Genomic DNA, 12,848 nt, shown 5'->3' with positions numbered 1-12,848 from the left:
TGAAGATTTACGAAATAATAAAATGTTATTTCTGCTTTTATAAATAAATTTTTTCCATTTCTTTTGATAGCAAGTTCAATCCTTCTCCTTTCAGCAAACAGAAAGCCAATCAAAGCACATGTACTTTGATTCAAAAGAAAACATTCTCTCACTTCCTTCAGTTCTGTTTTGAGAGATCGTCACTTATGGGCAAGTCACGATCACTGATCAAGGAAAAAAGATGATTCCGAATAATCCTTTGGGAGCTGGACTTGCGACCGAACCGAGCGCAGCGGCGCTTCCTGGTGGACCAACAAGCGGGATTCCGATGTTTTCCGGACCCTTTTCCGCCTCCCAACCTTCTTCTTTCTCAACCTTGCAACCTTCATCTTCTTCAACTTCGGACGAAGAAAAACAAGAAGAAGATACACATTTGGAAGATTCATTTTTGGAAATATTCGGAAGACCACCGGAATTATCCTTATATGATCTGCCCTTACCGGACCTTATGATTAACGAATTAATTTCCACCTTAAAGACTGAGGATTTATCACCCTTCCTATCTTGTGCGCCTCCTCCTTTTGTGAGAACTGCAAGTCCTTTCAAGGACGCATTAGACCAAGCTGGGGAAAGATGCGAAACATTTTTATATCCAGTTATGAAATTACTATTATTTGCTCACTCAAAGACTCAAAAGGATGATGCAGCTCATGAACCAATAGCTCAAGCATGTTTACTTCTCGCCCAAGCCCTGAAGGAGGCCAGAAACGCTCGCATTCAAGCAAGATTCGGATTTTCCGAGGCAGCGAAAATTAAGGAAGATTCAGCATCTACACTTCTAACCAAAAGACAAAGGGATCTGCTAGAAGAATCCAGGAAAACAATAGAGTCAACTTCTAAAAGATGGGCACAAATATCTTTTAATTCAAAAGCCTTTGGAAAAAGATATTATGGAAAAGACAGAACCAGTCAGAGAGATCAACATTTACAGTTTTTTCGTTCGGGCCCCCGGTCGTATGCAGGGAGAAGATCAGCAAGCACTTACAACAAAAGCCCTTCACAGCAGCGATCCAGGGGAGCGAGAACAAATTAAGCCAGTTGCATTCAACAGTTGGAGGAAGAACGGCATTTTTTGGAAATGCATGGAGAAGGATAGGTGGGGAAAGGCTGATAAAGAGAGGTGTTATTCCAATTTGGAAAAGCAAAAAAGCCAGGGAGAGACTAATCAATGCAAAGAATGTAACTCATTGTCCACAACAGTCACAGAAGGCAACGATTGCGATGGAAAAGCTAATACAGGAGTAGCTCGAGACGAACATTATACAAAAGATTCCAAAAAGAGAAGTGAAACACTTAAACCCAGTGTTTGTCATAAGGAAAAAACAAGGTGGATGGAGGCAAATAATCGATTGCAGAAAGCTGAACGATGCAACAAAATCTTTTCATTTCAAATTGGAGGATTACAGGTCAGTGGAACGAATTATAGCAAATAGAGATTATGCGACAACCATCGATCTAAGCCAAGCCTATTACTTGGTAAAGGTGGACGACAATTTCAAGCCTTTTCTTTCTTTCGAATTCGAAAAGAATTACTACTGTTTCAACGGAATGCAATTTGGATACAAAGATTCTCCAAGAATCTTCACAAAAATCATGAGAAAAGTGATAACATTCATTCGTCAGAAATGGAACGTAAGAGCAATCGCTTATCTGGACGATATTATTATTCTTCACCAAGATCAGAGAAAACTCAAATGGATAACTGTGAGAGTCGTCTCTCTCCTCAAAAGCCTTGGTTTGCTTGTGAACGAAGAAAAGAGTCACCTGATGCCGTCACAAAGCTTCACCTATTTAGGGTTCGATTGGGACACAGGCCATTTTCATGTTGCGTTAGAAAGGAAAAGAATAATCATTTAACAAGTGAATGTTTCAAATGGAGGAAGATGTCCCTCAAATCACAAGAAGTGAGAGTGAGAGACCTGGCAGCCTTCATTGGAAAACTGAACGCCACAAGGTTCGTATTTCAGGAAGCTTCTCTTTTTCTTTCAACTCTGTATCGAACTCTGAACAACATGGTCTCGAGAACAGGATGGAATGGGAGGACGAAGATCAACCATTCAATCCTCCCAAGTCTAGCAAAATGGATATCGAAATTGAAAGCCAATATACCCAGGCAGCTTTGTCCTCTGTTTCTTCCAGAAGCAAGCCTCACAACGGACGCATCAAGAAAAGCAATTGGAGCCTATTTAAGAATAAGAAACAAAGAATACGACTTCCATCGTTCACTCCCACGTTGGCAACAAAACCAAAGCTCCAATTATCGAGAAATGTGGGCGATCCTTCAATCATTAATCCATATCACTCCCACACTGTCATCCAACCACATCAGCAAACTTCTTTTAAGATCGGACAACTCAACATCGGTCTTCAACATAAACAGATGGCATGCAGGGACAAACCTTCGAAGGCTTCTTTCAAAGATATGGAGGCATATAAAAGCGATGAAAGTTGAAGTGAAGGCTCAACACATTCCGGGCAAGAAAAACGGGAGAGCCGACTCCCTTTCAAGATTAGAAAGGGGAGGAGACTATCAAATAAGACAAGATGCCTTTCGAGAACTTGCAAAGAAGATGCAAGTGAAAATAACACTGGATGCGTTTGCCACTGCGTGGAACAGGAAAGCTTATCGATGGTGCGGTCCCAGAAGCCATATAAACGAAGATGGCCTTCAACAGCCTTGGCGTGGAGAAACCGTTCTCGCTCACCCACCCATTCCACTCATTCTCCCGACAATCAGGAAAACGATTCTCGAACAAGCTCGAGTTCTTCTCCTTCTTCCCGATTGGAAGGGCCAAATATGGGAACCGCTGTTGAGAAAAACGAATCATGTCGAATGGACATCGAAGAACCTGAGCGATCTTCTAATACCAGGACCACTGATGAAGAAGATGGATGCTTGTCTTCCTTCAGGGAAACTGCGTGCAATCTTGATAAATCCTTAGCTTCTAACGGAGAAGTTTGGTTCAAAGCCATCCTTCAGACGAAAGGATATCCCATTGATATGGTTAATTTGTGCGAATCCAGCTTTTCACCATCAACATGGAACGGATATTTACTAAGTTTCGCTCGTTTCGGAGAAGAGTGGGCTGTATGCAACTGTGGTCCACCTCCAAGTGATTGGTTTGACTGGGTAATAAAACGTGAGGATATCTTTCTTAGACTTCACGACAAGGGACAAAAATGGTCTTCGCTATGCAAAACACGTTCAGCAATCTCTCTTGTGTCTCAACTTTTATTCGAAAAGCAGTTAGCAGATTATCCACTAATGAAGATCCTTTTCCGATCTTTCAAAAGACTTGAAAGAAGAAAGAAGAAAAACAAGCCTCCGATATGGAATCCAAAAGTTCTTTTGGACAACATTGCAACCTTAGGTGAAAACAAAGATCTGGATAATGAAACTCTCATGAAGAAAACAATCTGCCTATGCATCCTTTTTTCTGCATGCCGCTTCACTGAACTCGAAAGAATAAGCCTCACACATTCCACAAATAAAAGAGGACTCAATTGCCCTTGATACCTCATTGAAGACAGGAACGGAAAGAACGGATATCATCATCCCATTCCTCCAAGAAACACCATTTATTTGCCCTGCATCAGCTGTGAAGGAATTGTGGTTAAGAGTGGAAAAGATACAAACAAATTCTGACCACTTGTTTGTGAACGAAATAACAAAAAAGCCCCTGTTGTCAAGAGCCCTGAGAAAACTTGCATCTGAAATCATTCACAAGTCAGGTATTCCTGAATGTTTCGGACCTTATTCATTGAAGGACGCTTCAATATCTGCCTTAACAATGTCTGTAATGCCCATAGCACAAGTTGCCAAGTTCGCAAGGCTGTCTCCGCGAAGCGATACGATAACGAACTACTATTTTCAATCAGATGTTTTTTCCTCTTGCGCTAGAGCTATTGCAGTTCAATCAACCGAAAGCAATGTGCAAAGTGAAATGCTAAGTGACTCAGCCGATCCACAATTAGAGAACTTGAAAAGATCAGAAGAAAGTTATGCAAGTAGAAATGACAACGATGATTCAACAACAGCTGAGAACGAACAGGAGGAAGTGGATAGAAGTGAAGATTCAGGATCTTCACACATGAAAAAATGTGCACGAATGTTGAAGATAAAATGGAAAAACAACAGATTTTGCAGCAATCAGGGAAAAGCTGTTTTAAATTCAAAAACGTGTTGTCTTAAGCCAAGTCGAATCGAGGAACCAGAAGACAACAGCATCGAAGAACCTAAAGAGAAGAACAAGAGTGAAAGAAAGATCGAACAAGAAGTCATCCAAGAAAAATCCGTTCAGTTTATTATAAGAACCAGATCACAAGCAAAGCAAGAGTTACTACAAAAAATGTCGAAAAACGGGGATCTCCAAATCTACTTAATCCCTTTAATGCATCACGTTTTCCCAATTAAATATTTCTCTCAAAACAGAAGAGAAGGAAGTGAGAGAATGTTTTCTTTTGAATCAAAGTACATGTGCTTTGATTAAAAAAGAAAATGTGACTCTCACTTCCTTCTCTTCTTCCCGCCGCGTATAATTCCCACCCCATTGCGAATGATATTGTAGTTTCCACTCATTTTCCAATCTCTTCAGGCGCGTTTGTAATTTGCGCCATGTCACTCACTCCATTTTTCATAACATCTTCACATCACCGTTAAATTATATCGTAATTTTCATTTCAGATCAGTTGGGTGACTTGCCCATAAGTGACGATCTCTCAAAACAGAAGAGAAGGAAGTGAGAGTCACATTTTCTTTTTAAAAAAAAAGTCGAAATATTTTTTTAAAAAAAAAACAACGATAAACCTTCAAAGCCTATGTAAAAGCATATTTCAATATCTTTATCCATTGAAAATACTAATATTCCTCAATAAGACTTTATCTGTTGAAAACGGAAAAGAAAATGAAGTTGCTCATTTTCCACATTCCTTTCCAAAATTCTTTCGTAATTCAATTGGATCGATTTCCTTCTCTTGAAAATTGGGCATAGGTTCAAACGCGTTCCTTTTGCAATTTGCGTTTTTAAACACTCAAATTATAACGAATTAATAGATAATAATTATTCAAAAACTTTTTATGGACCGATTTTTCGAAAAAAATTTTTCTTGTTGAAAAAAATGACTTTTGAAAAATGACCCATAAAAACATGAATTTCAATAAAATTTATTCAAATTTAAAAGAAAACGTGATTTTCACACATCCAATGTGCTTTTATAATAATATAAATTTATTTTATTAATTAATTTTCATCAAAAAAAATATAAATCATAAATAAAAAATTTAATTAAATATCTTTGATCTAACTCACAATAAAATTTTTAATATCTGGAAAATTTGAATATGCTGTTTAAGTTAAAATAGAACCTAAAAGTATGTAGTTCGTTCACTTTTATATGTTAATATAAGTATATTATTATATGCTAACTTGTATAATGTTGAAAACAGATTTAATTATCAGTGACACAAGCACATGCATTTTCACTTCCATGTTGTTAAGCTGAAAGATTAAAATTTCAAAATTGGTTGCAATGGAACGCAAAAGGTTTTATATAGTTTTTTTCATCAAATAAATATTTATTAAGCTATTTTCCTACGAATTTTTTCTTGTATTTTGGAATATTAATATTTTTTTGTATTAGGCTCGATCATAGCATGCTTAAATAAATCAATGTTGCAAAATTAAACATTACTTACACAAAATGGCTCAATATTGAGGAATTAAAACATATTCTAAATAAAAGTTTGGTTTTTTTTACCACAAAAAAAAGAATTGTTTGAATTTGATTTATTTTCCTCTAACAGTGAATTAGATGTCGTAATATGTGGAAGTGAAGAAGAACCATGCCAAATGATGTGTATATGGATGGAAAATATGAAAACGGGAAATGAAATGAAAATAATTCAGATTGAAAAACCAAATCAATCTAATTTTTCATTGCTTTTTAAAAAAAAACATAAAAATGACAAACTTTTGTAAAGTTCATTGTTTTTATAATTCAACATTGAATAATTTTGTGTGATTATTGTTAATTTTTGCAAGATTAATTCATAAATGCATGTTTTGATCGAGTCTAATAAAAAAATACATTAACATATCAAATGAAAAGAAAATATTTTGAAAGGAAAAAAGAAAATGAATATTTATTTGATATTATGAATCATATAATACCTTTTGCGTTCCATTGCAACCAATTTTGAAATTTTAATCTTTCAGCTTAACAACATGGAAGTGAAAATGCATGTGCTTGTGTCACTGATAATTAAATCTGTTTTCAACATTATACAAGTTAGCATATAATAATATACTTATATTAACATATAAAAGTGAACGAACTACATACTTTTAGGTTCTATTTTAACTTAAACAGCATATTCAAATTTTCCAGATATTAAAAATTTTATTGTGAGTTAGATCAAAGATATTTAATTAAATTTTTTATTTATGATTTATATTTTTTTTGATGAAAATTAATTAATAAAATAAATTTATATTATTATAAAAGCACATTGGATGTGTGAAAATCACGTTTTCTTTTAAATTTGAATAAATTTTATTGAAATTCATGTTTTTATGGGTCATTTTTCAAAAGTCATTTTTTTCAACAAGAAAAATTTTTTTCGAAAAATCGGTCCATAAAAAGTTTTTGAATAATTATTATCTATTAATTCGTTATAATTTGAGTGTTTAAAAACGCAAATTGCAAAAGGAACGCGTTTGAACCTATGCCGAAAATTGATAGATATTTGGATATCTATTCAAATCCATCTTGTTTCGAGTCAAAAATAAAAAACCACATTCAAAACTAGTCAAAAACCTTTGTTGTTTGTTGGTTTGAAAGGGAATTGCAATATGATCAAGTTGCTCAATTCAAAGAAACAAAGACTGTCTCATTAAAATTATAAGTCTGTTTTTTGGGCTTTGGAAAGGCTGCAAATGGAAATGTCTTCAAAACGAATATCATTTAAATTCGTTCCAGGAACTCATTTTATCATCATTCACCATCCAAATCGTTAAAATTCCTTGACCATCCAAATTTGAAAAGGCAATAAATCAGCTTTTCAGCATTGTTTCACAAAATATCAACAATAAAGCCAATTCTGTGTGCTGCATTCATTCAGTGACAACTTACTTTTCATGATCAAGATCTAATTATTTCTGATAATATGAATAGATCACAGATCAGAAACCCTGATTTGGAATCAATCCTGACTTTCGTCATCTTAACCTTTCACAAAAACAACAACACAAAAACTTATGGTGTGAGTGCTGTATTTTTATGGAGTAATTTTTTGTTATTGTGATATTTTTTGTCATTTCCGCTTTTTGAACATGTTCTTTTTCGACATGAATGATAAAAATCATATTTTATTCAAAAAGAATAAATTGGAAAAAGTTCATGAGAATGGTGTTACAAATAAGTTTTCTGGTTTGGGATCCTTTCTCAATTTAAATTCAAGGTGATTACTTTTTTTTCTTTCAATTTTTCATTTCAGAATTGCTTTCTGAGCTGGAAGATTGAGATGAAATTGAACAAAAACAGAAAATCGAGGAAATGAATTCATTGATAATAAAAATGACTGAAGAGGATTACCTAAAAGAGTTCACTGTTTTTCTTTTTAACAGAATTGAAAAGATGATTGACGAACACAAAATTTCAAACAAATACATCATCATTCTTTTGAAAAATATAAGACGATACAACGCAATAAATACCATATTTGATCCAAGCTTTGTTGACTCTTCACTGTTTGAAAAAATTGAAAAGATGATCTTTGAAGAATATGATAAAAAAGAAGGAAGAGATGAAGAGTTTATTGTTGATCTTTGCATATGCTATCTCATGCCGCATGACTATGATATAAGTGAAGAATTAAAAACAGTGTGCGTCCCTATCCTTCTGAAAGAATCTTTAAAAAAAGGAGAGAAATGAGAAAGTTGAAAAGGAAGTGGAAATGTCATTGCTTTCCTTGAGTAACACATGGATAATTGATGTCTGAAATTTTTTCATTATCATTGAATGTTGATTTTTCTTTTAACAATTTTCTGTAATTGAAGGTGGAAAAAGAGCTGTTTGTGAATGAAATCAAAGAAATCATCCAATATCATCAAAAAAATCACAACCTGACTCAACTCGCCTATCAGTCCGCATGGAGTTTTTTGATATTCAGATTCTCTAATGATGACAGCTTGGAAGGAGTGATTGCGAATGAGCTGCATTTTGCAAGAGAGGCATCAAGAGAATTGGAAGAGCTGACAAGACAGGTGGATTGGAAGAAGAAGGAAATTGAGATGAACGAAAAAGAAAAGGAAAAAGTGTTTGTACTAATGAGGTGGCTCAAAACAATTAAGTATTATTTTTACTCATGCGAATTGAGAAACGAAGGATTTATTGGGCTTATAGCAAGTACTGTTGGAGTTTTTCGAGCGTCAAGAGAAAAAGAAACAGAGATAAAAAAATGGTGCTTAATCATATTCAAATTTGCAATTAATAATAGAATTGTGGAAATTGATTCCTTGATTAAAGGTGGAGCTGCTAAAGCAGTGTTGGAAGAAATGGCAAAATTTGAAGTGAAAAATGAATTGAATGCTCATTTCCTGAAATATTGCCTGGAGGTTTAAAGAAGATTTGAAGCAAAAACAGGATACGAAATGGAAGCAGCGGAAAGAAAAGCAGTCAAAAGGAAAGTGTTTGAAAAGATGGAAGAAGAAGGATTTGAAGATGTAATCACAAGTTTTCATGAAACATTTCCAATTTTTAACTGTAAATATTTCATTGAATTATCATTAGAAATAAATGATTATATCATAATTGTTTGATTAATTATGTTAAATTGAATCTGTAAACTGATAGCAACATTTTTCTGTTTTCATCATTTCACAGAATAGATAATAAAGAAAAATTTTTTTTTCAAAAGCATTTCTGTTCTTGGCAAATGAAGAATATACGCGTACCAAAAGAAAACACTTCATAATCGATACGATGAAAGGCGTTTCTATTCTTGATCATTTTATCAAATTTTCATCTAGGGTTAATTGCTTGTTGTATTTTAATGAATAATTTTTTTTGACGAATTTTTCATAAAAAAATGGGTGATAATACCATTGGTGCTTAACCCACACCCTTGTGCCAAACCCGCCCCCTCTCAATGAAGCATTCTCTTGTTTTTAATTTCAATGAACAATAGAAATATAAACATTTCAAAAATAATCGAAAATGTGTTAAATAATGAAAGAATATTCATTATTCTTCTTCATCATGTCTTCTTCCAGCTGAATGTTGCTATTTTTTATTTTATTCGCATGTTTGATTTCCTTCAGAATTTTGGAAAGTTGATAATTTCAATGTTTCAATAAAGATATATATTAACATAATATCAAACCATGCATCTGAAAAGGATTGCCTATGACAGAAACATTAATTTTGATAATTCTGAAGAAACTGATCATTCCCTATTTTAATGACAGAAAAATCTGAATTGACATCATCTCAATTGCACAGAGTTCTGGCAACAAGGGAATATCGCGTATTCAAATCCCCGTCAAAAAAGCTATTCGCAATTCGACAAAGTTTCAAAGTGAAATATGCAACTGCAATGAAAGCCAAAGTTATTTCAAAGGATGCTTGGAAACGAGGGATAAGAGCGGAGAAAGCAGGAAGAGAGGTCGGAAGGAATGGACATCCACAAACATTCACAGATAACCAGTTGGATACAATTGAAAACCAAGTTTTGGTTCTTTTATCTAACCAAACAATTGTTCGAGTTCGTGATGTGCAAAACATGGTTTGCAATATTTTTTTCATGTTTTTTCGAACTTTTTTGAATGTTTCAGTGTGTGGATCTGATTGAAAATGAGCCAAAATCAAAGAATGAATTGAAAATGATCATTAAAAAATATGCATTCAAATTAATTAAACGAAGCGAAATATTGAAAGCCGCTATCGCAAGACCAACAGATGTTGCAAAAATCAAAGCACAGTCACCAGATAATATTAGCAGATGGTTTACTGTACTTTCAAACATAATATCAGACTATAACATAACATCATCCGACATTTTCAATTTCGACGAATCTTCGATCACTTGCGGGGAATCTTCATCAAAATTGGTTGTTTGCTTCAAAGATCAAACTCCTCCAGCTGTTACAGCACCTCCAAAAGTACCGAATGCCACAATTTGTCTCTGTGTCTGCGCCGACGGATCTTCGTTGCCTCGTTTTCTTCTTTATCCTAAGAAAACACTCCCAAAAAAGTTTCGCTCTCTATCATCATTTGATATCAGATATATTAATTCCTCTTCTGGGTGGATAACGAAGGAAATATACAAACACATCATGATCAATTGTTGGATTCCATTTATCACAGAGAAAGTAAAACCAACCAGCTCCCATCGCGCCCTTCTGTTGATGGGTAATCATTCAACACATAACGATGAATTTGTAATTGAAGCCGCAGAAAAAAACAACATCATTTTGAAACGATTCCCACCCAACATGACACACTTACTTCAACCATGTGATTCTTGTATCTTTTCTCGACTAAAATCTTCATTGAACAACAAATTTATCATTCCATCTCCAATCTCCCTCCCTTCTTATAGAACACAACTCGCAGAAGTTCTTCCTGAAGCCTTGGCAGCTGCTTGTACACCTTCAACAATAAAAGCAGTATTCATAAAGACAGGGGTTTGGCCTGTTGCAGCAGCTCCTGTGTTCTCTAGAGTAGCAGGAGCATCAATAGAAACATCTGCATTGAAAGAAGATCTTCATTATTCGTCTCAAGATTGGCGTGAAGAACTATTTGGTGACTATTCTCCACAAAAAAGACAAATTGTATCTGCTTCATCAAAATCATTAGATATTCATTCTGCATATAAAGCAAACTCAACAAAATCAACTTCGCCGAACAAATCGATCTGTTCTTCTCCGTCTAATGATCACAAATTAAATTCTACAACAGTTATTGAAGATATGGACAGCTTTGAATTGAAAAAGCAACTTGAAGATGCTGAAAAGCATCTTGCATTTCTTCGATCGAAATATAAAGAAATTGAAAAATCAAATGTTTCTTCGACTTCTTCAACTTTGAAAACAAAGCATTCTCAAAAAGAATTTAACATTCTTTTGTCTAGCTCTTCTTCAAATGAAGATGAAAGAGAAAGAAAACAGAAAAAGAAAAAGAAAATTTATGAAATTATAGACGATGATGTTAGTGGAGGGAGCGACTCAGAGAAAGGAAGAAAAATGGAAAACGAAAAGCCAATACAAAGAGAAGTTTCACCTGCTTTTAGTAATAAAGAAATTGAATTTCGCAAAAAATATTATTCTTCTTTGTCGTCGTAGTTTCTTTCTATCTATCTTTCTTTTTATAATGAAAAAGTTTGGAATCATGAATCGTTCAGATCAATAAAGAAATACAAGTGAATATTGTTTTTGCTTTTCTCACTTCTTTCAACAATGGAAAATACTTTGTTCCAAGTATATTTGAAGATGGATATTTAACAGTTTATTAACTTTTGCACAGCGTTTGTATACAGTCATTTCATTTCAATCTTGTATTCTTTTTCTTTTTTGAAGCTAACATGAAGGAATCTGAAAAAATAATAACAAAAATATATGTGTTTAGCAAAAATTTGAGGGGGCGGGTTTAGCACCAATGGTATTTACGAATTATTATTTATTTTTTTAAAAGCGTATGAAATTGAAAAAAAGAATAAGTCATCATACCATTCTGATGCGTCTGCTCCATCACCTGCACCAAAATCAGTATCTTCATCAGGAAGATCATCCATTTCAGAGATTTCTCACTTTTCGGTTGTCTTTTAAGGATCATTTTCGTCTCCTCAGCAACCATTTCCACGTTTTCAATGTTCAAATTAATTGCATATTCAACGAATTGACTAAAAGACAGTAATCTCATCGAACGAACAATGAAAGATGACATGAATTGTTGAAGAAATCTTGTTCGGATTTTTAAATTTGGGAATACATTTCCGAAAGTGAGCCCAAAAACCTTCCACTGTGTCAGTATTTACTGATTTGTTTTCTGGATAAATATAATATCTGTAATAGCAAACGGTTTTGTGAACAAAACCTTCTTTATCCCAATAATTATTGGCCTTCCATTCATCGCTGTATATTGTAGTGTGAGGAAAAATGTGCTCTTTGATAGCTGCTCGTAGAGTTTCCTTGTTCCTGTTTAAAACTCCCACCATAAAGATATTTTTATGCATTTTTTAGATCTTTCAACTCCTTTAAAAATCAAAACTTGTTTTCTCCTTTTTCCTTTGTAATATTTCCTTCATCTCCACAACATTTCGTCAATTTCCACTTCCTTCCCCACTCCTCCTATTTTGATTGGATTCTTGAATAGCCCATCCACACACACTTCCCTGCAAATATTATAATAGTATGAAATGGTGTTTCTATCCAGATATAACAAAAAACAAGTTTGCTTGATGCTTAATTCCAGCCAAAACGGCAGAAACACTTGCATAATCTTATTAATTGTAGTTTTAGCCTTTGATAATGTTGTTCATTTAAATACGGATGTAATTATTAGGCATTTTTTGCGCTTCACAAAATAAGCATTGTCCCTTTTGCACAATAATTGTTTCAATTTGCAATGTTTGAATTTCCCAGTGTCAGGAAGAAATCTATGCTCGAATATCCACTTCCAATTGCGTTCCAAATTAGCAAACAAGTTATTCATATTTAGGATCACGTTTTTTGTTTCAAGAATCTTTGTCATTTTTTTCTTTGATTTTTGATCTCACTCATTTTATTGTGGAAGATTACTAAAATTAAAAA

At 34.0% G+C, this 12,848-nt stretch overlaps 4 protein-coding genes across 4 annotated transcripts; all 4 read left to right on the top strand.

Moving 5' to 3' along the window:
- Positions 1-220: 220 nt before the first annotated feature.
- On the top strand, positions 221-1,072 carry MONOS_10358 (uncharacterized protein; the record flags this gene model as incomplete). Its single annotated transcript, XM_067862801.1, has 1 exon — positions 221-1,072. One exon carries the CDS (start codon positions 221-223, stop codon positions 1,070-1,072), a length of 852 nt encoding a protein of 283 aa, XP_067729682.1.
- An 840-nt stretch (positions 1,073-1,912) lies between these two features.
- On the top strand, positions 1,913-2,491 carry MONOS_10359 (uncharacterized protein; the record flags this gene model as incomplete). The annotated part of the gene is made up of 1 exon (XM_067862802.1): positions 1,913-2,491. The coding sequence occupies one exon, from the start codon at positions 1,913-1,915 to the stop codon at positions 2,489-2,491; it is 579 nt and encodes a 192-aa protein (XP_067729681.1).
- Positions 2,492-2,668: 177 nt separating this feature from the next.
- Positions 2,669-4,529, top strand: MONOS_10360 (uncharacterized protein; the record flags this gene model as incomplete). The annotated part of the gene is made up of 2 exons (XM_067862804.1): positions 2,669-3,410; positions 3,535-4,529. 2 exons carry the CDS (start codon positions 2,669-2,671, stop codon positions 4,527-4,529), a joined length of 1,737 nt encoding a protein of 578 aa, XP_067729680.1.
- A 4,970-nt stretch (positions 4,530-9,499) lies between these two features.
- Positions 9,500-11,381, top strand: MONOS_15525 (putative tigger transposable element-derived protein 6; the record flags this gene model as incomplete). The annotated part of the gene is made up of 2 exons (XM_067868408.1): positions 9,500-9,823; positions 9,873-11,381. 2 exons carry the CDS (start codon positions 9,500-9,502, stop codon positions 11,379-11,381), a joined length of 1,833 nt encoding a protein of 610 aa, XP_067729679.1.
- Between the last annotated feature and the right edge of the window lie 1,467 nt (positions 11,382-12,848).

The sequence above is a fragment of the Monocercomonoides exilis genome (genome assembly GCF_001643675.1).
Source record: "Monocercomonoides exilis strain PA203 chromosome Unknown scaffold16-1735695, whole genome shotgun sequence".
NCBI lineage: Eukaryota > Preaxostyla > Oxymonadida > Polymastigidae > Monocercomonoides > Monocercomonoides exilis.
Note: the sequence above shows the minus strand (reverse complement) of the source record. Positions and strands in the feature narration are given on the sequence as shown.